This window comes from Clavelina lepadiformis, chromosome 4, assembly GCF_947623445.1.
Source record: "Clavelina lepadiformis chromosome 4, kaClaLepa1.1, whole genome shotgun sequence".
NCBI classification, from domain to species: Eukaryota; Metazoa; Chordata; class Ascidiacea; order Aplousobranchia; family Clavelinidae; genus Clavelina; species Clavelina lepadiformis.
In genome coordinates this window covers 20,209,773-20,231,731 of record NC_135243.1, presented here as the reverse complement: position 1 = coordinate 20,231,731, position 21,959 = coordinate 20,209,773, and the positions used below count along the sequence as shown (strand labels likewise).

The 21,959-nt window shown below is 35.3% G+C and overlaps 4 protein-coding genes across 5 annotated transcripts; 3 read left to right on the top strand and 1 right to left on the bottom strand.

Moving 5' to 3' along the window:
* Positions 1-3,559: 3,559 nt before the first annotated feature.
* On the top strand, positions 3,560-4,335 carry LOC143453336 (motile sperm domain-containing protein 1-like). The gene has a single exon (XM_076954629.1). It carries the CDS (start codon positions 3,622-3,624, stop codon positions 4,333-4,335), a length of 714 nt encoding a protein of 237 aa, XP_076810744.1. The 5' UTR covers positions 3,560-3,621.
* Positions 4,336-4,372: 37 nt separating this feature from the next.
* LOC143453333 (uncharacterized) lies at positions 4,373-7,750 on the top strand. Its single transcript, XM_076954625.1, has one exon. The coding sequence runs from the start codon at positions 4,373-4,375 to the stop codon at positions 6,869-6,871; it is 2,499 nt and encodes an 832-aa protein (XP_076810740.1). The 3' UTR covers positions 6,872-7,750.
* A 690-nt stretch (positions 7,751-8,440) lies between these two features.
* Positions 8,441-15,201, top strand: LOC143453335 (inositol polyphosphate 1-phosphatase-like). 2 transcript variants are annotated; one of them, XM_076954628.1, is made up of 7 exons: positions 8,461-11,759; positions 12,666-12,817; positions 13,261-13,382; positions 13,491-13,662; positions 13,756-13,831; positions 13,890-14,160; positions 14,255-15,201. In XM_076954628.1, exons 1-7 carry the CDS (start codon positions 11,577-11,579, stop codon positions 14,401-14,403), a joined length of 1,125 nt encoding a protein of 374 aa, XP_076810743.1. In that variant the 5' UTR covers positions 8,461-11,576; the 3' UTR covers positions 14,404-15,201. The 2 variants fall into 2 exon arrangements, with proteins under 2 accessions (XP_076810742.1, XP_076810743.1); XM_076954627.1 differs by having other exon boundaries at positions 8,441-11,759; positions 13,261-13,662.
* Positions 14,414-20,679, bottom strand: LOC143453334 (nucleolar protein 11-like). The gene is made up of 16 exons (XM_076954626.1): positions 20,441-20,679; positions 19,163-19,327; positions 18,578-18,775; positions 18,280-18,403; positions 17,961-18,052; positions 17,779-17,842; positions 17,625-17,695; positions 17,359-17,520; positions 17,121-17,165; positions 16,420-16,607; positions 15,375-15,500; positions 15,244-15,285; positions 15,034-15,112; positions 14,897-14,962; positions 14,649-14,756; positions 14,414-14,547 (listed from the first exon to the last, which is right to left on the bottom strand). Exons 1-16 carry the CDS (start codon positions 20,561-20,563, stop codon positions 14,428-14,430), a joined length of 1,773 nt encoding a protein of 590 aa, XP_076810741.1. The 5' UTR covers positions 20,564-20,679; the 3' UTR covers positions 14,414-14,427.
* Between the last annotated feature and the right edge of the window lie 1,280 nt (positions 20,680-21,959).

Sequence of the window (21,959 nt, the reverse complement as noted above, 5' to 3'; positions counted from 1 at the left end):
TTTTTCAGTAGAAACAGAACTGTTAGTAACATTTGAGGAAGAATAACGCTATGCAAAATACCAACTCAAACAGTAAGTGCCTGTCACTGACAAGTATTGTTGGTCACATGTCGGTCTCGATTCGTTGTAGCAAGGTGCCTTGCTCGTAAATATGCAAGCCAGGCTCGATTCCCAGTTGCGCTGCAATTATAATATCTCTGTGCAAGGTATGAATAACGCTAGGTTTGGTCCAGTGGTCCTATTGTCTGATGAACAGTTTCAAATTTCGGCAATAAAACAAATAAAAAATGTGTATCCATCAGAACTTGCAAGAAAACAAGTTCGGTAACCAGAGCTTTAGCGGTGAGGAATCATCTTAAGCTGTGCAAAAACTTTCCTCAGACCAAGGATAAATATTGTGATAATATCGAATGGTTGGCTAAAGTGTCAGCAGTTACAGTATTTTACCCGTTGTTAAACATAGGCGATTACAGGATGATTTTAGTCTGTGGCGATAAGCACTATACAGTATACAGTCGTGGCGGTTATGGTGAAAAATGTGTCAGACAAAAACGTTACGTAATATTATATATTAGTAATTAGGCCCCTAGCCTAATTACGGGCCTGTATTACATTGTCAAGTAATATCTATGTTAAAACTCCCGAATTCTTCACAAATTTTCACATACTGCTGATTGCCTACAGAGCAAACCACAAAACATACATGAATGAAATTATGAATATTTACACCAAAAACATAATTGAAACCAACGATATAAAGAAACGTCGAGGACATGCTTAGCAGCGCTAAAAGTGGTTTAACTTTTTTGTTGGAACCGAATTAAGACCGTAGGTTATTATTAGGGCAACCAAAAGTCAATATGGTCAATTTTTTTTTAACCTGCTCAGAATGCTATCAAACAAGCACAAAACAAATTTCAGCTTTGTACGACGTGTGGTATAGAAGTTATTAGGTCAAATAAAGTCAAAATGTTATGTTAGGTCAAAATAAGGTCAAAATTTAAACTTTTTAGGTCAAAAAACTGGTTGCCCTAGTTATTATATCCAATGTAGCCTAATATCTATGCGTGTTATGTGATATCTATGCGCAGACTGCAGAAAAAATCTGTAGACAACAGAAATAATTTTACGGAAAATGCAATCGTTTGATCTCTAAATGTTTTTTTGGGTTTATTAAATTTTAAATTGACAATCGAGAACGTCGATGTTATTGTACCCACTCCCTTACCGTAACTAGTTTAAAAGGTAGTCCTACCACAAACGTATACGCTTTTCGATGATATTTAATATGACAAAGCGCTATTCATCTATATAGGTGCAAGATGGCGGCATCTCTCTGGTTGTATTTAGCGACCAGCAAACACATCAAATCACTAATCATTCTAATTATCAGCATACGCACAATTCCAAACAAAAAAACGAAAAAAAAATAAAAAAACAACAAATTAATCACAGATATGCAGCCCCGGAAGAACTTATAAAATCGGTTTCATAACGGTTTAAAATCATTAATTGTTTTAAATTTGTGTAATAAGTTACTCTTCTATGTAAAGTACTTTTACCCGAATGCCGTACTGGTACGTCGACAACCTGAATAGCTCTATCTATTCCGGAACGATTCAGTGACAACCCTTCGCTTTTACATTGCTTTTGATATTCTCAACAAAGGAAAATTTGTCCTTGCTATCATTTTTTTGTGGAGCAGAGTTTCTTCGCCACATCACTCATTCTTTTAGTTGTTTTATTTCCCACTTTCCAGCTCCCAGTGATGGGTCTTACTTAAAGTACAGTAGTTATTATTTAATTTTTCGCCATTGACTGTGGGGATAAAACGGTGCTAATCTTGTTATAGCAAAACATAACAAGAAATATACTCACAAACAGTCTGGGAACATCAATGAATGGAAAAAGTATTACTCAAAAGGTTTGCAAACACTACATAATGAATGCTAGTTTTTTGGTTTTTACAAAGAGTTTTCGAGTATCATGTCCTTGAGATTGGCAACATTCTACAGTTTGCACTGAAATGTTGAATTTTTTGGATTGATTTGATCAACGAATTAAATTGAATTGAATTGAATTAAATTGAACGAATTGAATTATTTGTATGTGTTTCTGATGTTTATGTTAGTTGTATTTGTTGATGGAAAATTTTAAATCACGTTTGAGCAGGTCGTTCTTTGTTCGAAAAACAATGTTTATTCCTGAAGGTTTTTATAATGCATTTGAAGACGAAATAGAAAGCAGTAAACTTTTCCGTAATTATTTAATTATAATATGCAAGCCTTAAAAAAGCAAAGTGTTCTTTTTCTGTTATGTAATAATGCATTTTGACATTATGATGCATTGAAACGTTGATTCAATCTTTTAGCAACGTCATAAAGGTGTCTTACTCAAATTTGTTTTGATTTAGCAATTGGCTACACTAGTCTTGCTAACGGTATCCAACTACTTATGTGACTGCGCTCTGGGGTAGCCCGCACATAACCTACGTTATGTATAACAGTAGAAGAGCCGACATTCAGTCGTTTTGCACAGCTTAGGATTATTGGCCTGCGCCCAACAGGAAAGCGCAGAAGTAGCCTAGGGCAGTTTTCGACAAGAAATCGTGCGTTCAAAGACACAAATTGTAGCGTGTAATGAAGCCTCAATTATTTCTTGATTTATTTTGAATTGGTGCTCAAGCAAAAGCTACAAATTCTTTAGTTGGTTTTTTAGTTGCCGCTAGCTAGTTACAACCAAAGAGATGTGGCCAGCTCACACCAGGTTGTAGGCTAAACAGTTGCACATTTATAAAGGAATCTGTGAAAGTATCTTCTCATTTGTGGAACCAGTTATACCGGTAGTTATAGCACTCTACACAGCTTCCTCCCTTGTGAGGTCATCTATGGTGTTGACTCTGTTGATTCGTCACGAGCAGCATAAGCAATTATGAGAGCGTCTTGGAAGACGAAGAAGAATGATTAGCGCCAGGTGTGAATGAGAGAGACAGGAACAACAGACAATCGTTTGAGTTTATCAGCATCAGGTTGCATGTGCATTTCAACTTGAGGTCACCACTGCTGCTGCTACAACAAAGAGATGTAGCCAGCTCACACCTCAAAAGTTGTAAGCCGCTGCATGCACATTTATAAAGTATTCTGTGGAAATAACACCTCATTTGTGGTAATAATTATGGCTCTAGCGACAAGCAGGGCGCTACTGTTTATTATAGCTAAACTTTTGTTTGGTTTGTGTATTAAGTAGTCAAATTTTAGTGTGCGTTGATCATTTTATGAGGCAGTTTAAACTATAAAGCTGATATAAGCTATGGTAGTTTACAAAACTTTTGCTTTGTAGCCTGTGTAGGTTATCAAACGACCTGTGTGCATTCCACGTGACTTACAGCGAAGATTTTTGGTGTGACTTACGGTCAAGCGGCATGAACTCGGTTTGATTTAGGCATGACACGGAGCCTGTTCACATTTTGGCTTGTTTAGACAAAAACAGGCACTGATTCTCCTTTTTTTGGAGATTACGATTGGCATAATGCCTTTGGTATATTCCTAATGTCCCTAATATATATGAAATCTTTTTCAGAAAAATTTTGTCAATTAAATGCAGACTGGCTGCCAATGGTGAATGTCCAAGCCAAAACGTTTCTCATCAAGCACGGAAGCATCTTCTGCTGGCAGTAGGCATGCAACGTCACTAATTGAGAACAAGAAACTTCCAATATTTGTTTCTCCTGATAAACTTCTATTCTATAGCGATGATGGAGAATCGCATAAACGGGTTTTGACAGTGTACAATCCTTACGATTTTCCAGTCAGCTTTAAAGTGTTATCCACCGCACCTGACTGCTATATAGTGAGCGAAACTCGTGGCCGTATCAAGCAACATTGCTGTATTGACATTGTTATTCGGCGCTCAAACTTTGATTCTCCTACTGTTGGCATCTCCAACAAATTTCGTGTTGAGATTTATCAAATTGACCAGTCACCTTCATTGCTGCAAGCTTCATCCAACTTGCTTGGTGTGAAAGAAATTGAAGCAATACTTTTGTCACAATCCAACCAAAGCAGAAGTGATTCAATCAGTAAAAGTACAATTTCTGAATCTGTCAACAGTCAGTCTGTTGTCCATCAGAAAACTGAAATCGTAGGTGGTCTTAGTAGTCAGTTACTTCTGGTATCTGTTGCAGTTATCTGTATATTGCCATTAATTGCTCACACTGTTGGTGAAGAAAACACGAAGAGCATTATACCAACCTATTTTTCTGTAACAGCATATCAGAAAATGCTGGCATGCTACATTCTTGGTCTAGTTACATCAGCAATATTCTATAAAATTTAATATTCAATTGGATTGAGCTAATTTATTTGAAATCATCATGTCTCGTACTCGTGGTAAAGAGCATATCGGACCGATAAGACAAAGTGAACGGCTACATGCAAGTGGATACTATAGACATCTTGGTGAAAATGGTGAAACGACAAATGTCCTGGACTCTGCAACAAGTGATAATGATGACACTGTCTCGATTGATTCTAACTTAAGCCGGGTGTCTCGAAATAGCGAAAGACAGAAGTCATACAGAGAGACTGGCGGGAATACAAGTTTCCGTCGTCGACGCAAACATTCAGGTTCACCTTTTAAGGTTCAAAGTGTTTTACAGCAATCAGATGAACATCGGTCTAACGTTTTTAAAAAGCTACAATTCACAAAGAAACAGTCAGTTCTTGCATATTCCACCAACTACAGTAAGTCGGAAACTTCTCCCTCTATCCCCTTTTTAACTCAAACCGTTGCATCCGGACAAAAACAAAAAATACTGCATACTTATGGAATGGATAATGGTGAATATTCGACAAGTAACCAATTACAGGAAAAGGCAAGTTTTGAAAGCAATAGATACACAAAAGGTGATGAATGCAGCCAGGCACCCTTTAAGCAAAATTTGGATTTGCATAAACGCCATATCAAGCATAAGCATGTGGAAGCTGGTGACGTTGGAATCAAAACATCTTTGGAAGAACGGAAAAGATTCGGAAGTGATGAAAGCGAGTTGTTTTCAGATGATGAATTGAAATCAGAGCTTAAGCCCAATATCCGTGTAAGGGGATCAAGTAAAGATACATCTAGTCATGGTCTTCTGGGAAACAGTATATTCTTTCTTTTTCATATGATGCAAACTTTGTTTGCTGTTGCTGCAAAGCCTGTGTGGTTCATTGGGAAACACTTTTATCAAAATATAGCGAGAGTTCTTCTTTTTGATATTTGGGCGATGAGAGTAAAAGTGGATGGTAAATATTTTTTGCTGCAGGGCACAAGACTGTTACGTCTTTTACTGTACACAATGGCTCTTATTTCAATTGCTTTTGTCTGTTATTCGACTGTTACTACCTTTGATGTTTTTCCTTATTTACAAACACCTCGACCTGAACATTCCCAATCTGAAACAAATGTTAATGGAATGTACAAGTTATTTAAAGAACTTGAATTTTCTATGAGACAGCAGGAGTTAAAGTATGCTGATCTCTATGCATCGACAAGTGGTAAGGTTGCTGTGCTAGAAAGTAATTTTCAGAAAGATAAACAGAAGTACGTTGAAGATTACCAGGAAGTCATTGCTGCCATTGATAACACGATTGAAAAATCTCTTTCTCAAAAACTTACCACTAGCTATGCAACACTTGAGAGCAAATTGAAAGACCTTCAGGTTGAAATAGCACGTATAGAAGAATACCAGTCAAGGGACTCAAAACAATTGGAAAGCTTGAAATTAACGTTGGAACAGATTGACAACACTGTGAAGAAAGACATTAGTAATCAACTGTCAAAGATGTCTGGATTTGAAGAAAATATTGCCTCACTTGATAAGAAAGTTGATGAAATTCACCAGGAATACAGAAACTTGAAATTATCCATCGATACGTACTCAGGGAATACCACTTACGTTCAGAACTTGGTGAATGACCAGTTCGTTGAGAACTTTTTATTACTTTTACAGAAAGGTACGACTGCAAACTTGCCCAGTCAAGATATATCAAAAAGCAGGTATCATCATCTCGCGCTGGTGTTTCTGGAATGGCTGCAAAAACGAGGATTTGTTCAAAATATGGAAGTTCAGCAATTACTGCAGCAGGTCAACACAAACTTAACCCAGGCTTCTATTGACATGAAAGCGAATTTGCAAAGAGTTCAAGAAACACTGCAAAAAGAGTATAATTCCAAGCGATCTTCTGTAACTTTGGACACAATTGTTTCACATGAGAGGGAATCGCATTCTTCAAAACTAACAGAAGTATTAGTGAAACAATGGATTGTTCAAGCACTTGACAGTTATAATGCAGACAAAGTTGGAAAACCAGATTTTGCATTGGAAACATCGGGTGGCGCTATAGTAAATACACGCTGTTCGGATACCTACCAGCATCGTACAGCTGTAGTTAGTATTTTAGGGATTCCAATTTACTATAACGTCAACACACCAAGATCAGTCATACAGCCGGGAGTAATGCCTGGAGAATGTTGGGCATTTAAGGGTTCTCAAGGTTATATTGTTATCAGTCTTTCAGAAAGTATCTATCCAAGCTCATTTACCCTTGAGCACATCTCTAAGTCAATAGCTTTGCACAATAACATTTCAAGTGCGCCAAAAGACTTTGCAGTGTTTGGACTAGAAGATGCTTCCAGTTACGAAGGAGAATTATTGGGAACTTATCGCTACGAAAGAGATGGTAGCCCAATTCAAGAATTCACAGCGAATAAGAAACTGCAAGAAAAAGGTCATTACAAGTTTGTGGAACTGCGTATCAGTAGTAATTGGGGCAACCCGCACTTTACCTGTGTTTACAGGTTTAGGGTCCATGGAACTGCCACAGTCTAATGGCTAAAACTGAGAGTTAGTGCATGCTGCTGAATGTAAACTTTGTTATTATAATCTCTCATTTTGATTTTCTATGTATCTGCATATACTTGTTTATATTGCTGGTAGTTCTAGCTGATTAGTTGCATGCTTTTGCTTTATAACTGTAATCTATTCTCTTGAGATTGGTTAAATTGCTTCCACTTGTGTGCACAACAATGTTTTGCCTGAACTGAAACTAAATGCAATAGGATGCATTTAAAATCATTAGAATTAAGATGCTGCTAAACGTACTGCTGTATTATTGCTGTACTATGCTATACCGATTCATACATACAAATGTGTACTTCTATCACTACAGGTTTCTAATATTATTACTTTGAATCACTCTTACAGCACTATGCTTTGTCTATATCTAATTTGTTAAGCTTTGTTATATAGGATTTTGGATATAGATGATTTTTGACTGAGCGTTATGTATATAATTTTTAAAGTTGGCAATGTATACATGCAGTACAAACTGCGTTTCTTCTTAAAAGTAGTTTATTTACTTCAAAAAAACAAGGGAAATGCCTGTCTCGATTTTGGGAACAACATGTCCCTAAAAGACATGGCTTTCTTCAATTTTATTTGCAGCAGAAATGCACAGGTACGAGAAATTTCTCTTATAGAAAATAACATGATGTTAGATTTATACAATGCATTTTCCCTACTTGTTGCTAAAAACTTTGATAAGTAGTCAACGATGTATGAAATGAAAGTCGACTTCTGGGGAAGGCTGCTTCTCCTTCGTAGGTTGCAATAAAATAAACTGTAAGATATCCTTTGGAGCGGTTATAGTAGTGCTTGTGATTTTGTTCCAGTTATCAAGTTTTATAATAAAAAATGTTGTAGATGTGACAGGTATTATAAGTTTCTTGAAAACATAGTTTGCCTATAATGGCATCTTTAGTTCCTTGACCTTGAGCATTTGTCAAACCAAATATATATGTACATATAGAAGGTAACCTTTCATAAAAAAACAAGTTGCAGAAATACACCGATATTACATTATTATGTAATACAATAGAATTACATAGCCGAAATCAATTTTTTGTCAGGTAAAGTTGTAGCTAGGAAATTATGACAATGCATGCAAACACATTACATCAAAATGAGCAGTTTCAGAAAATTAGCACCCTTAGTATTAAATCCAAGCGTACAAGTTAATAACTTTTATGACAGTGAAACAATGTGTCCAGAATAAAATATATCTGCCAATGGCAGTAATGTTGGCCTACATTCGGACGACTCTTTGATCATGACATGATATTAATGCAGTTGCCGTTCATAGCCTGTATGGAGACATGGTTTGTATGTCAACGTATTGTAGATTAGCTTCGGTATTTCGTCGAAGGGTCGTACTATTCGTTAACAATGATTGAAATTATTCTAGTCTAAAGGGTTTTGTGCAAATAATTATGAAATATTAATATCGCCAAGACTTTTATGCGTAGTTGATTTCACGTTATTAACAATTTTGTCTTAACAAATCATTCAGGCTAGGGAGTTTTTGCCTGTCTTGATGACTATAAAGCATTATAGCACGTCCCTTAGGGTTGTTCATATCTACAGGTACGTCATGTTTAAAACGTTCTAGTTAAATAAACTAATCCCAGTCTGTATGAAACAAAACTAAATTTGCAAAAAAAGTTTGTGAAAATTTTAATTTTTTGACCCCAAAATTTAAAATAAATTTTGTTTAATATTCTTGTAAATATGACATCAGCAAACATCTTTCAAAGCATTTTTCTGTCGTATTTAGTAAAATAAGCGGGATTGCACTAATGCTAATAATTGTACTAATAAGCGGATAGGGATCGGTTGCACTTTCAATTATGTTGAGAACGATACCGCAAACCTGATTTTTATGTTTTCCATCTACATGATGTGATGTAGGCTACTCGACGTATTCATTTATTTCATTGACCTTTCTGTCCTTTCTAGTTGGTTTTGTTATAAACGATTGGATAGGATTGCGTTCAACAAAATGTGTTATGTTATGTGTTATCACACAAAATCTGAATTTGTTTAAGTATCTGTATTTAAGTTTGAGTTTAGAGTTAGAGTTTGAGTATTTGCAAGAGTAATCTGTAAACTGTACATGTGGTGTGACGTTAACTCACTTTATCTAGTTATAACGGCAATAAACTATCTGTAGCTAAGTAGCTTACATCGAGCCATGACTCAATGTCTTAATTAGTTTAACTCAACTTAAATGGAGTTAGAATTGTTAGATAAAATAACTTAGTTGTAAGTCTAATAACCAGCACCACGCCAAAAGATTTCAACAGTGTTGTAAAACGATTTAGGCCCTAATAGCGGAGAAGAGAAAATAGGCAACTATGAAATAAGGTAACTAACGTTATCAAAATCTATCGGAAAAAAATTCTCAAGCCTCATCGGATGACATGTTATATATAAACATTGTTTGTAGGCTACTGGAAAAAAATCGACTAAACTATTTTAAATCGCCGATTTATATTATGGATCGATGAAATAAAAATCAATAAATTGTCACTAAGCCAGTAAGCCCATATTGTTATACCATCACAAACCAATGGCGCATAATAGAACAGCATTTTATAGAAGATTGCACACCTAGCCTATTTGAATAAAATGTCCAATCCATCACCAGCGAAAAGAGACATATCCCACTCCGGCGATGATAAAATTTTTCACCTGAACTGACCTAGCACACAAGATATTTGAGTTGTTATAACAGAAAAATAATCGAGAGGGAAGAAATAAGAGTATCGAGATGAAACTTTTTTTGCAGTTTGCAAAGAGCAACAGAAAAGTTTTATTGATGAAGTTTCAGCAAAAATTGGCGATAACTTGTACGATAGATAAAAATATGATAAATGCGTTTAAATAATCGAGCTTTACTTGTCCTTATTTATGACCTATCCCAAATATTACAATTATAATGGAAAGATGCCACTTTTCCGGGCCAGGCTTGGTTGCAAAAGTCACACATCCACAGCATTTAGACAAAACGAGAGAATAGTGAAGTCAAATTTATACGAAAACTATTTGACCGGTTATTGCAAGTTAATATAATAGTAAATCTAGTACCCTACTAAATTGGGTATGACAAGTCTAAAAATATAAGTATAAATTTTCACCGGAGGCCTGTGTCGTGCCAAATTTGTTCGCATCTGCCGCATTTAGACAAAGCGAAATAATATTGAAGTCGGACTTATTTGAAAACCTTTTGACCGTTTATTGGTAGTTAATATATTAAATATTATAGGATCTTAACATAGCATACATTTCCATCCTTGAACGGAAAAATTGAACCAAATCCTTTTAATTTGATGAAAGGAACAAGAAAGATATCTGTGCGCTAGGCCTAGGGTACTCTACCAAATTTTCCTTGTTTTGAGAATTGCAGTAAATCAAGCCTTTACCTTTCATTGCGCGTACCCACGATTCTGTCGAAACAGAGCAGACGACAGAGCTTTATTATGGAACAACCTTGATAAAATTTAATTTACTGCAAAGTGCAAATCAATGAAAATTACAATGGAAGGTTTTTAGACTGGTCACTAAGCTAGCTCGTATTCAGGTCAAACGTTTGACCTCGCCGCATCTGTCATTCATGCAATCTTAATTTGTTTCGTAGCGTTGAAACGCTGACGGTAACACTGTATATGAGTATGTAGGCTATAACCTATAACAGGGTCTTATTTTAACGAACAGTTGTTAGGCTTAGGCTACATATTTTTGTCTTTTTATTTAGACAGCGTCTATTTCACCAGCTACCGAATTTGGAAAAAGCTACTTCGTTAAACGGAGGCCGGTGAAGTAGACACTTATTTTTACCGAAGTAGGAAAATTCGAATACGGTAAACAGCAATTACACTAGTCAGTCAATTGAAATGTATGCTAATTTTCAACTTAAAACGGCATGCCAATTTTTCCAAAGTTTAAGTTAACCTAAAACTGATCTCCTCTGAACCAAACTCTCACTTCTCATAGTTAAATTGCTAAGCTAGGCTAGTAGTCTACGAATTGTAATAAATGCTATTTTTCAACTTTAAATCACATATTCCCCACAATCAAAATTAATTTAAAACTAATCCCTTCCGACCCAAACTCTTACCTCTCATGACTAAATTTGATCAAAAATAAATTTGGACAAAAAGTGAAGTCAAACAATGGTAAGATTTGAACCGGGGACCTCCAGCATACGAGCCCCATCGTTAACCACTTCGCCTACGCATTGCTTTCTTTTCCCCATCTAAAACGAGAGTCATGGACCCATCAGCGAAAATTTGCTGGTCACCGTATTATGATTCAGCAACTTCAGTAAACAAACATCGGTGAAATAGTCACATCGTTTTATTTATTTTGAAATTAGTTTAGCACCTCTCTGCCTGTGGAACATGTAATATATGCGGGAGAACTAAACGTGTACCTTAAACTCTTTCATGTTGACGCCTTCATAATAGGCGAAGCCAATGTGATTAACTTGGTCTTTTGGACGCCTATTTATAGCTAACATGTCTCGCCTAAACAATTTCTCAAGAATTACCATAATCTCTCCTTTTCCAGTCTGGCTTATTATGATACCTTATAAATTTTTTTCAGAATGCTAGGTTATCTTTCATCATATGCAAGTCTAAGCCAAAGTTGTTTTAGCTCTATGGTTTGGTAGCAACCACATTCAAACCTTACAGAAATGGCGACAAGACTTTTGTTAAGTCTATTAAGAGGTGGAAACAAGGGCGCGAGAATCGCTCAAGCTTGCCGCAGAGAAACTGCTTTGTTTGAAATTCTTGTACAAGAAAAAGGATGGGCAGACTTCAAAACTTTAGCAGACGTCTTCATTCAACAAGTGGTAAAGCATGAGTTGGAATGTCAGGTAAAAATTCAAACTAGGCTGGTGCCAGATATGCTTTAAGTCTGGGATTTTCAACCTTTTTATGCTTTCGGATTTTTTAAATTAAGATAATTGCTTAGTGGGCTAATAGCATGAATACTTATTGTTAAGATCTACAACAAATATGACAGTTTCCCTTACATGCGTTTGCTTGCACATGCACAAAATGTAATTTTGAATCGTATGGAATTTTTTAGTTGTACTGCAACAAATTCATAAAAAGTTTAGAGATGATATACCTTTTATAACAATTGATGCATCAATAAGACAGACGTTATGCATTGAAAAGAAATTTATCTCACTGAATTATTTGCAAAGAATTTAGCAATCTTGGAGTGCAATGATATGCGAAAATTGTTGTTGTTATGCCTTTTTCGCCCCTAGCAACAAAAGTAGTTAGAAAAAAGCTTTGACTTTGTTTTATTTCAACCTAACCCGTTTTTTTCAGTTATTATTGGTAACATTACATAAACGATTTACTTTTACAAACATTGAATGCATGATGATCTCATGAATAAAGTCTTTTTTATCTTTTACTTCATGTCTTGTCATTTTATTGCTTTACTTGATTCACATCACGCATAAAAACGTTGTGTTGAAGCGTAAATCAAATTGATAGGCTTCATAACTGAGGAATAAAAAATAGTAGTTTTTCTGGCAGTCCACCTAGAAAGAATTCTGTTAAAAACTGCTGAAATAATTTTATAGATACATTGTGCTTCAAAAATGGTTTATAATTAGGTTTTAGTCTGGTAAAATCATTTCGAGACTATATATTTTTTGATATACTGTTTAAGATTATTACTGGTGAAAAGATACGACGTTTGTGGTTATTCAATTTCAGCAGTTTCAAAAAAATTATCTATATAAATGAACGCATGTTTTAAGTTCCCGGGGATTGGATCAAGGGTTTATGGAGAGGAAAATAATGAATTTACAAACAAACTTGGAGAAACAATCACAGTTGAAGTAAAACAAAATGAAGAAGAAACACGTAAACTCCTTTCACATGTTTTGGATGGTAATCAAAATGCAGCTAGGTAATATGGACTTACTTCATGTATTTGTTACTGGTGCGCTGTATGTGTGTCTGTGAACAAGAAAATCGTGCTGTAAGTGTGAGGTTCATGTTTTCCAACTTAAATCATGCCCCAAGTGTATATTTTTAGTTGTTCTTCAAATTTTTGTTTTTTATCCTGGTGGATTTGCAGTACATTTTTCTTTATGATATATATTCCATAAATTAATAATAGTTTGTATGTATACATCATTTCCAATAAAAATTGTTAATTTTGATTGTATTTGCATGCAAACTTGAGGGGCCAGTATTTTGCAATAAACAACCTTTATCTCGCGCGACACACTAATGAAACTTTAAAGATATTCCTTTTTTTTTAATTTGCTGTTTTTAAATCATAATGTGAGATATTTTGTGATGATATTTATCGATGTTATACAAGACACCAAAAAGGTTGATATTTAGGCTTCTTGCTGAATGTGCTCATACCAGCATAGATGAAGCATCCCTCGACGAAGCAAGCTTAAAAAAATTACAAGACTGTGAATTAAATGTCGATGAGCTGGGCATTTGGATTGACCCCATCGGTATATTTACATGTTTTTATGCAATTTTTTATAAGATTAATAGCAAAGATTTGGCACTTTCATGCTGCACACAGTTTGTGAACTTTCATCATTTTAGTTTTCTTATAGATGCCACCTCTCAGTATGTCAAAGGCATTGACAATGCAATTCCTAACAAACATGGTATTTACACCCGCGGGTTGGAATGTGTTACTGTGTTGATCGGGGCTTATGACATACTCACCGGGATACCAGTAATGGGTGTTGTATTTCAGCCTTTTTACAGAAAGATTTCAAACAGGTCTTGAAATTGCATTTGTTTTGGACTTGCATTACTTGCGGCAAACTTTAAAAGTATCAATTTTTTAAATTGTTTTATTAAATGTTGCTTCAGTGTGTGGGAACCACGTCATCTTTGGGGTGTCGTGTACAATGATTTTTCTTTAAACAACTTCGAAAGCACATTCAAGGTAAAATGCTCCTAAATATAAATGATTTCACCAAATCACCATGCATGTGGTGTTTCAGATGAATCAAGCTAAAAGACATGGAGATGAAACGTTTCTTGTAGTTGGAAGTGGAAATGACAGCTCAACCAGGCATTTGCTAGCTGATAAATCCTCACTTAAACTAGTCTTAGCTGCTGGTGCTGGCTACAAATGTCTTTGCGTGGTTGAAGGCCTAGCTGATGCGTTTTTATACCACGACGATTCTTGCTACAAGTGGGACACATGTGCAACACATGCCTTACTGCGATGTGTAGATGGTGGTATGGCATGTCTGCGAGACGCTTTACAAGGTTTGGTTCCCTACAGCAGCATTTTTTAAAATTTTTGTTGCGTAATGGTTGTTAAATTTAGACATATCGCTTACATTATAAATTGTTTTCGCAGATAAAAGTATCGATCTCACCAAGCATGAAGTTAAATACAATAAAGCCAGCAACTCCAGTTGGTGTAATGCAGGAGGAATACTTGCTTACACAAGCTCAGAGCATAGTTTGGCATGTGTTGACTCCCTCTCAAAGGTCTTGCGGTGTTAATGACAACAACTCTTTTATTGCTTTTTATATTAGCATGACTTCAACATTATACACAAATTGTTTTATCTTCTTTGTTGTAGTGCTAGACTGTTTTATTTTTGTTAAAATGGCGTCGATTTCTGCCAAGTCGTTGTACATCTCCACCTATTGTACAATTTATTGTGTTAACTATTTTACATCCTGCAATGCACTTATTCCAGTTGAAGTATTAAACTGCAGTATTTCCTTAAAATTCAAAACATTACCTGAGCTGCAACAGTTTCTTGAAGTTCGATTAAATACTCCCATACATTTGGTGTGACCATTATTTGAGTGAAGTGAGCATCGAGTATAAGACACATCCAACTGATTATCTAACAAGTTAATGGCGTTAATCAGAATATATCTGGGCTGTACATGGTTCACTAACTTACTCATGCTATTTTGTTTTATGTACGTGCAACTTTCGCATCAGATTTTGCCAATTTCTTTGTTGCAGCCTTTTAAAAGTTACCTTATCAACTATCGAAGATGTGAGATTGGTCTTCTTTAACTTTCTTCCAAGGTGATTTAAAAGAACCTGGATCCAAAATAGATTCTCAAATCAATTTACAAATATTGGGAGTTAGTTCTTCTATTTAGTAAACTTACAATTGCTTTTTCGAAGTTGGTTTTGCGCAGTTCGTCACGTAGCTTTACTTCAGTGAAAGGAAGCTTTATTATTTCATTTCTAATAGCCAAGCGAAGAAGTGTTATTATAATCTATTTGTGTTATATTTTGCATTTACATAACAGTTCCCAATAAATATACACTGTCTATTTGTTATTACATGGTTAAAGTGATAAGTATACTTGACTTACAGTAACAGGACAGTTTCTTTGTCTGGAAGTGATTTCGTGGTACTGAAAATGAGCAAGTTTTATGTAGAAGAGCATGCATACAAGCGTGAGGTTACATACTTTTACATAGATATCTTTTGCTTCTAGCTTACCTTAGAATAACATTTAAACTTAGTACAATATCCATTTCACCAATATCCTTCACATGAGTAAAACTCTTTGATAACAAATTTTTATCTTCCTTTTCAAGAATTCTTGCAAAAAGATTTGGACATGATCTAGAAAATCAAATGCATCATTTTATCTATAAATGCAATGCAACGTTGCATATTAAGGCAGGGAGGGTGGAAAATTGTCAAAGCTATTTTTTTCCTACTTTCACTGACTGCTTTGACATAAAATTTACTTAGCTGTCGTCTTTCCCCGCCAACTTCATTCTGAGATTAAGCAGACAGAGAAAATTATACAGCTTCAATGTTAATTTAAAACAGGTGTCACCAAACTTTTATCACAAAGGGCCAGATAATTGTGAAAGCTGACGATCGCGGGCTAAATTCCCAGTTTGATCAATAGGCTGCCATACAATAAGCTCATAGCTCATGGACCATAGTTTGGTGACTCCTGATTTAAAATAACATGATAACGTAAGAGATGTCTGACATGTCAACTTTATTGCTTAATACTGTATGATGGTAAATTGACTTAAAGTTTGGCAACATGCACTCATAGCATGCTTCAACCAACCACCATATACAGTATCGCAACAGTGAATGCTGCTGTGAGGAAAAAAATTCCGCCGTTAATTTTAAACATTTAAATGTGCGAGTCCCCTATAACTTTGGATTTTTACTTGTTCGTTTATGCTTTACTGTTCAAAACATAAAAATTTTCTTCATAAAACCTATTACAGTGCAAGTAATATTATGTAACAACAAGACCGGGCACGGGTCAGGTTGGGACAAAACTAAGTTTTTACAAACTTGATTTTCTTGAAACCTATTCGGAGTTAATCAATTATTTTGCTGTCAACGCAGAAGGTACATAATAAACATCAAAACGTCACACCTTAATCATTGCTGTTGCATCCATTAAAAGCACAGTTCAATAAATCCTAAAACTATGACAACATCACCCCTTTTGCTTTTAAATTATCTTGCACAAGTGTAATATCATAAATCACAAAAATCAACACCCTACTTTGCACTAATACATTTGGTGGAGATGATCTTGGATAAAAGTTCAGGATGCCACGGAGCTTTCTTATCGGTCAATTTCTCCAGTAATCTTAACATGAATGTGGAGGAGCAAACCATCTGTCGTTGTTGGGGTTTTGTTGCTTTCCACAGTTCGTCCCATGTTGTGATAAGTTCTGCTTCAACGGATGACTGCCAACATTCAAAACATTCTTTGGTACAGTTTTGCAAGCTCCACTTAAAAAAGAGGTTCTCAAACTGGGGTATGCACTCCCTACGGTACATTAAGTCTAAAAAAAAGTGTTTAAACCCTTATTTTGTGACTGTAGTAAACTTAATTAGGATGGATAAATTCCACATATTCCCACTAATGTTTAATTTTTTTTTGGTCGCGTTACTTATGTCAGTGCTAGGCACATTCAATATTTTTAATTGATTTCATATCGTTGATGTCATGTCGATTGCTATTGGAGTGTGAGAAGTTGGAAAAAATGAAGCATATTCCAAAACTTGTCTGTTGTCACGCACAAGACAGCTTTGAAAAAGTTTTATCGCAATTGGAAACAGTTGACAGTTGGTCTGCAGGTTGCTATTCGGGATATTAAAATCAGTATATAAACTTTTATTTCCCCCTTACCCCTGGAAACTCTCCATTGTACCCAGTTTAAGAACCCCCGTTTAATACTTGAAATGTCAATGGTTTACCTTCAGTAGTGTTTCCATGTGTTCCTCGCTTGGGGGGTTGCCCTTCTGTATTAAATCAAACAAAACAATTTTAGTCAAAATAGGCTATAACAGTCCTAGATTGGTGGTCGTTCAAGCATAAATAGCAGTAAAACAACAGCACAACACTTTATGCAACAAGCTGTACTGACAACTCTTCTACGATTGAAAACCGATTTGTTTTTGCACTTGCTCTTCACTTTAAACCTAATCATAATACCTTTGACGCTTTCTTTCCCCAGTGAACAACAGAAGGGATTGCAGGTGCCTCGTTTGAGCGCTTTCCCAAGACAGATGAAAGAGTTACTGGTTTGGGAATAAAGGTTCGAGCGTACACAGTCTCTTCCTCAACTGTGAGCAAGTTGGTTCCGACAGATATGATCTATAGCCATTAGAAGTTAATTTCAACGAAATAGTTACATGCTTCTCACTTACATGTAAACTTTTTACAACAGCTTGTACCTTTAAACATGTTAATTGACTTACTTGAGTGTTTGGCAGGACTTCAAAATTATCATGCATAACACCATATTTTGTGTCAATGATAAGTGCTTTGTCTGTGAATTACATTCCAATTATAGTTTACACAAGTTAAAAGATTTTCATGATTCTCAGACAACATCCATACTCTTGTACTTACTTTCGTCGGAAATAATGGCGAACATGTCATTTGGTAATGTAGTGATGACACCAGGACGTTTACTCTGTGTAAAAATGAATATCAGTATATAAGATTCGTATAACTCTGCTGACAAAGTGACAAACTTGTGGCAAGACAGAATTTTCCGCGATATTAAACCGCGTCATTTTTGTTTAACATACCGCAGATGTTTTGACGCTTGAAAAACTTTCAAATGTAAGTGTGTCATCGCTTTCAGTTGGAATTAGGGATTTGCATATTGACCCATCTTCCCCTGAAACATTACATATATACTAAAAAATACAAAGAATACTAAAATGTATCAACGTTATCAAATACTATAATAAATATAAATACTGCAACTAAAAAAACACAACTTGCAGACCTCACAACTAACGCAGAGTTTATGGACATATACAACGTTGTGCATATTTTTGTGAAGAAAGATATCTACACTACTGTAGTATAAATCTAAATGTTACCAAAACATAAGAAACTTACAGACAGTAATCAACAAATCTGTGCTGTCTTTATGGCAGCAACATGAACAATGTAATTTCAATGACTCTTTTACGACCGGAAAAGTGCAGTGCCCTTGGCCATCAGAAAACGTTAAAAAGTATTTCTGTGTAAAAAATATTAAGGTCAGATTTATTGAAAGAGTTCAAAAAGTTTTTATGATTATTTACAGGAGTGCACTTGACTGTGTATATTGTACTAACAAAGAGATTCACCCACAGAAAATAGCATTTTAGTAAATGATTAAACTGCGTAAATAATCTTGTATTTCAGCACTCACATTCTCTTGGCAAAAGATAACTGCCACCACATCATTTGAAAGCAATTCAGCCATCATGATAGGAGAAGAAATGGACCCAGTGGTTGGAATCTCCTTTGGGTCTTCTAATACTTTACCAAGGGGCAAAACTATACCATTTATGAAGAGAACGAAAGGCTGTCCTTTCCGTGAAATGAGTTTATGGATGGGAATGTTTGTCTAAAAAGAACGCAATATATACTACGCATTCATACAGTTTCACATATGATAAGTTTAACAAAGTTTCGTAATTTAGACATTGTTTGAAGGTAGACTCGTGTAACGTTATCTCTCGTGTGCCATATTAAAAATTCTGAATGAGGGCTGCATTATTTTTTCACTGTGCTTAATTTATTTACACCCAAACACCTTATACGAAATATTACAAAATTTTACTCAGAGTGTTGAACACAGAATGCTACTTACTGTTAAAGCAGGTATTGTATGTAGGTAGGTATGGTATTCTCGAGGGTGCTCAATTAAGTAGTTTTTGCTGTGTCACATGAATCAGAATGCTATACTGGTATAGATATTTTCTATATGTATATATACCATAACAACGCTTACAGTAAACTTGTCAGTTTTGCTAAAGTTGTCTTCAGTGAAAGTTTTAATCACGGAGCTGTTAATGACGGCAACATATTCCTCATCTGCAGCATTGTACACAGCAGCAGCAGTGAACTGCTGGCCCATTCCAATTGTCCAAGAATTGCATATTTTTTTATGCGTATTCTGAAACAAATACATGTAAGCATGTTGTGGTGGAAACCCACAGGACTACCTCTAAATACTCTGGGTTTCCTGGGGTCCTTGGGTTTACCCTGGGTTCACTTGTTTTTTCTTAGGTTTCATGAGATTTGTTTGATTTCCTTGTGTTTCTTGAAATTAATCATAAAAAATTGCAGGCTTAACTGAGGCCTTTCAATCATCTTTGCTTCAGGTAACTGAATAAACCCGGGGAACTCGGGGAACTCGGGCGACCCAAAGCATTTAGAGAAAACGAATCCACAGTCATGGCGAATTCTTGTCATTGACTGTTAAACTGTTGACTGTTTGACATTGACCAAGTTTTATCAATAAAAAAACAGTGCGTTCAAAAATTCAAACATAACCAGAATGTCACGAAAGAAACTTTTCATTCTAAAAGAAAAGTGACTGATTACCGAGACCAGAAAAGAAATCAGAATGGAATGCCGAAAGAGGTTACCAAACCGAGAGGTATAATAAGTTAATAATAAGTTAACAAGTTAGTATGGTAATAAGTTAATAATAAGTTAACAAGTTAGTATGGTAATGAGCCTAATAGGTTTACTTCTCTCAACACAGATCTCCATTTTTGCCAAAGTGTAGGAAAGTGATTATATCCCAATGTTAATTAATAAATAAAAGACAGACATACTACATAATGTTTTTACAAGTAGCCCAAACTATACATATATATATATGTGTGTGTGTGTGTGTGTGTGTCACTATATTGTGCAAATATTCTAAATTTAAAATAGCGCGAAAAGGTGCCAAAAAATAAACCGTATTTACTGGTCAACTTCACAATATTCAAGCAAAAATACACATGGCACAAGCGATCTGACTACAAAACTTAATCAAATATATCATTCAATCCCATTCTTTATCTCATAAAACATACACTTGAACAACTTTTCAGCTTATTGATGAGGAACTAGTGGTAAGTAAAATGTTCAAAAGGCAGGGCCCCTAAGAATACCTGTGCCAATAGATAACATTTTAGTGAGAAAAACAAAATCAAAATAAAATAAATATTACAGTGGTTACCAGTAAACAGTTACGGCTTATTAATGTTAACCTATAGTTAAGTACTGTACTTACGTCATAAATGGTGATGTTGTTATTGTAAGTAATTATGATGTTATCATCTTTCAAAACAGCATCAATGAATTTCTTTTGTTTGCTAGTTTGCAGTAAAACATGTTTTATGCCTAGTAGTGACATAGTAAGGTATATCCGTACAGCGAGATGCCAAGTAGATCTTAGATATTTTTCAGTAAAACAGATGATATTTTCAAAATAAGTTTTTCTTTCAGTTCACTTTTTATTGCAGATTTGTAGGGCCTAGCAACAAAAAACAAAATGTGTATTTATTAGACTACAAGCAAGGAATTTTTTGCAAAAATGTAACAATATATAGTCAAGTCGGATATATTAAGCACAATTTTTAGGTACTTTACTATGTACCTACTGGCGATGAGTCATACTTGTATGATATCTTATGCCTAACTATGTTTATCCGTAGTAATGTTTTTGAAAAGCAACCACAAACTAGTCCGGAATTTTTTTAAAAATGCCGTGTTTCAAATATCTCGACAAAAAACGTGCAATGTCCTACTTTCCAATTAGGCACGGTGTAAACTTTGAAGCTTCGTGAAAGAAGCCTAGTCCTAAAGGTTAGCCTCTTTTTAGAAATATTCCAGTCTTGTTAATTCTGTCCTGATTTTTTGCAGTGCCCTCTAGGCCTATTTTCTTATATGATTCGAGTATCGTACCAGTGGTATATGTATAAGCTGTGGCAGTTTTAGGCCATATCCCAACATTAACCACCCACTATGACTATACTCATGTACGGGCCAAAATGCAAAGTATGGCCGTTTTCGGCAAAATCTTGCAAAATCGCCAAACAACCAAAAATGACAAGTGCAGGTTCACAAAGATGCTGGGACACAATTATAAGTGCGCAATTACACAATAATGTATGCATTTTCACTGATTCAATCTCTAAATCAATTGAAAATTGAGTGGTGCTTCAAGTACTGTGCAAAATTACGCACCAAAAGTGTGGCACTGAAACTCATGAAAAGCAGCATTGAGTGTGTCTATGCGAAACTCTGCAGTGTGGAGTACAAGTATACTGGTATATGCTCAGAGTCAAAGCCAACTGCTTAACTAACACACCTTGCCTATTTCCTTTGGCCATTGTTAATTGATTGCCAGTCACTATTTCATGAGTGTGCAGCTTTATGCCTTAGCTTTTCAAGTATACTCGCAAGAAAGATTGGACATTTTGGAACCTTTGCAGAAGGTTTTTTGATTACAATTTAAATTTTGCAGTAATTGTCCGGGATTATATTTTGGGCCGCTACTATTTCACAAGAAAAATAGCGCGTTCGAACCTATTTATATTCTAAAATAAGTAACCTAAACCTAACCTAAATTTCCTTTCTATTCTAACTGCAGTAAAACCGTACATATCGAAAACCAACTTTTGTATAACCCTTCCTCTAACCTAATCGCCTTTCTTTAACAACAGGTTGCTGGAAAGCCTAGGCTATATATACGGTGAAATACTGTAGGTACTTTGTATGTCTTATGCATTATGGATTCAAAGAAAGGA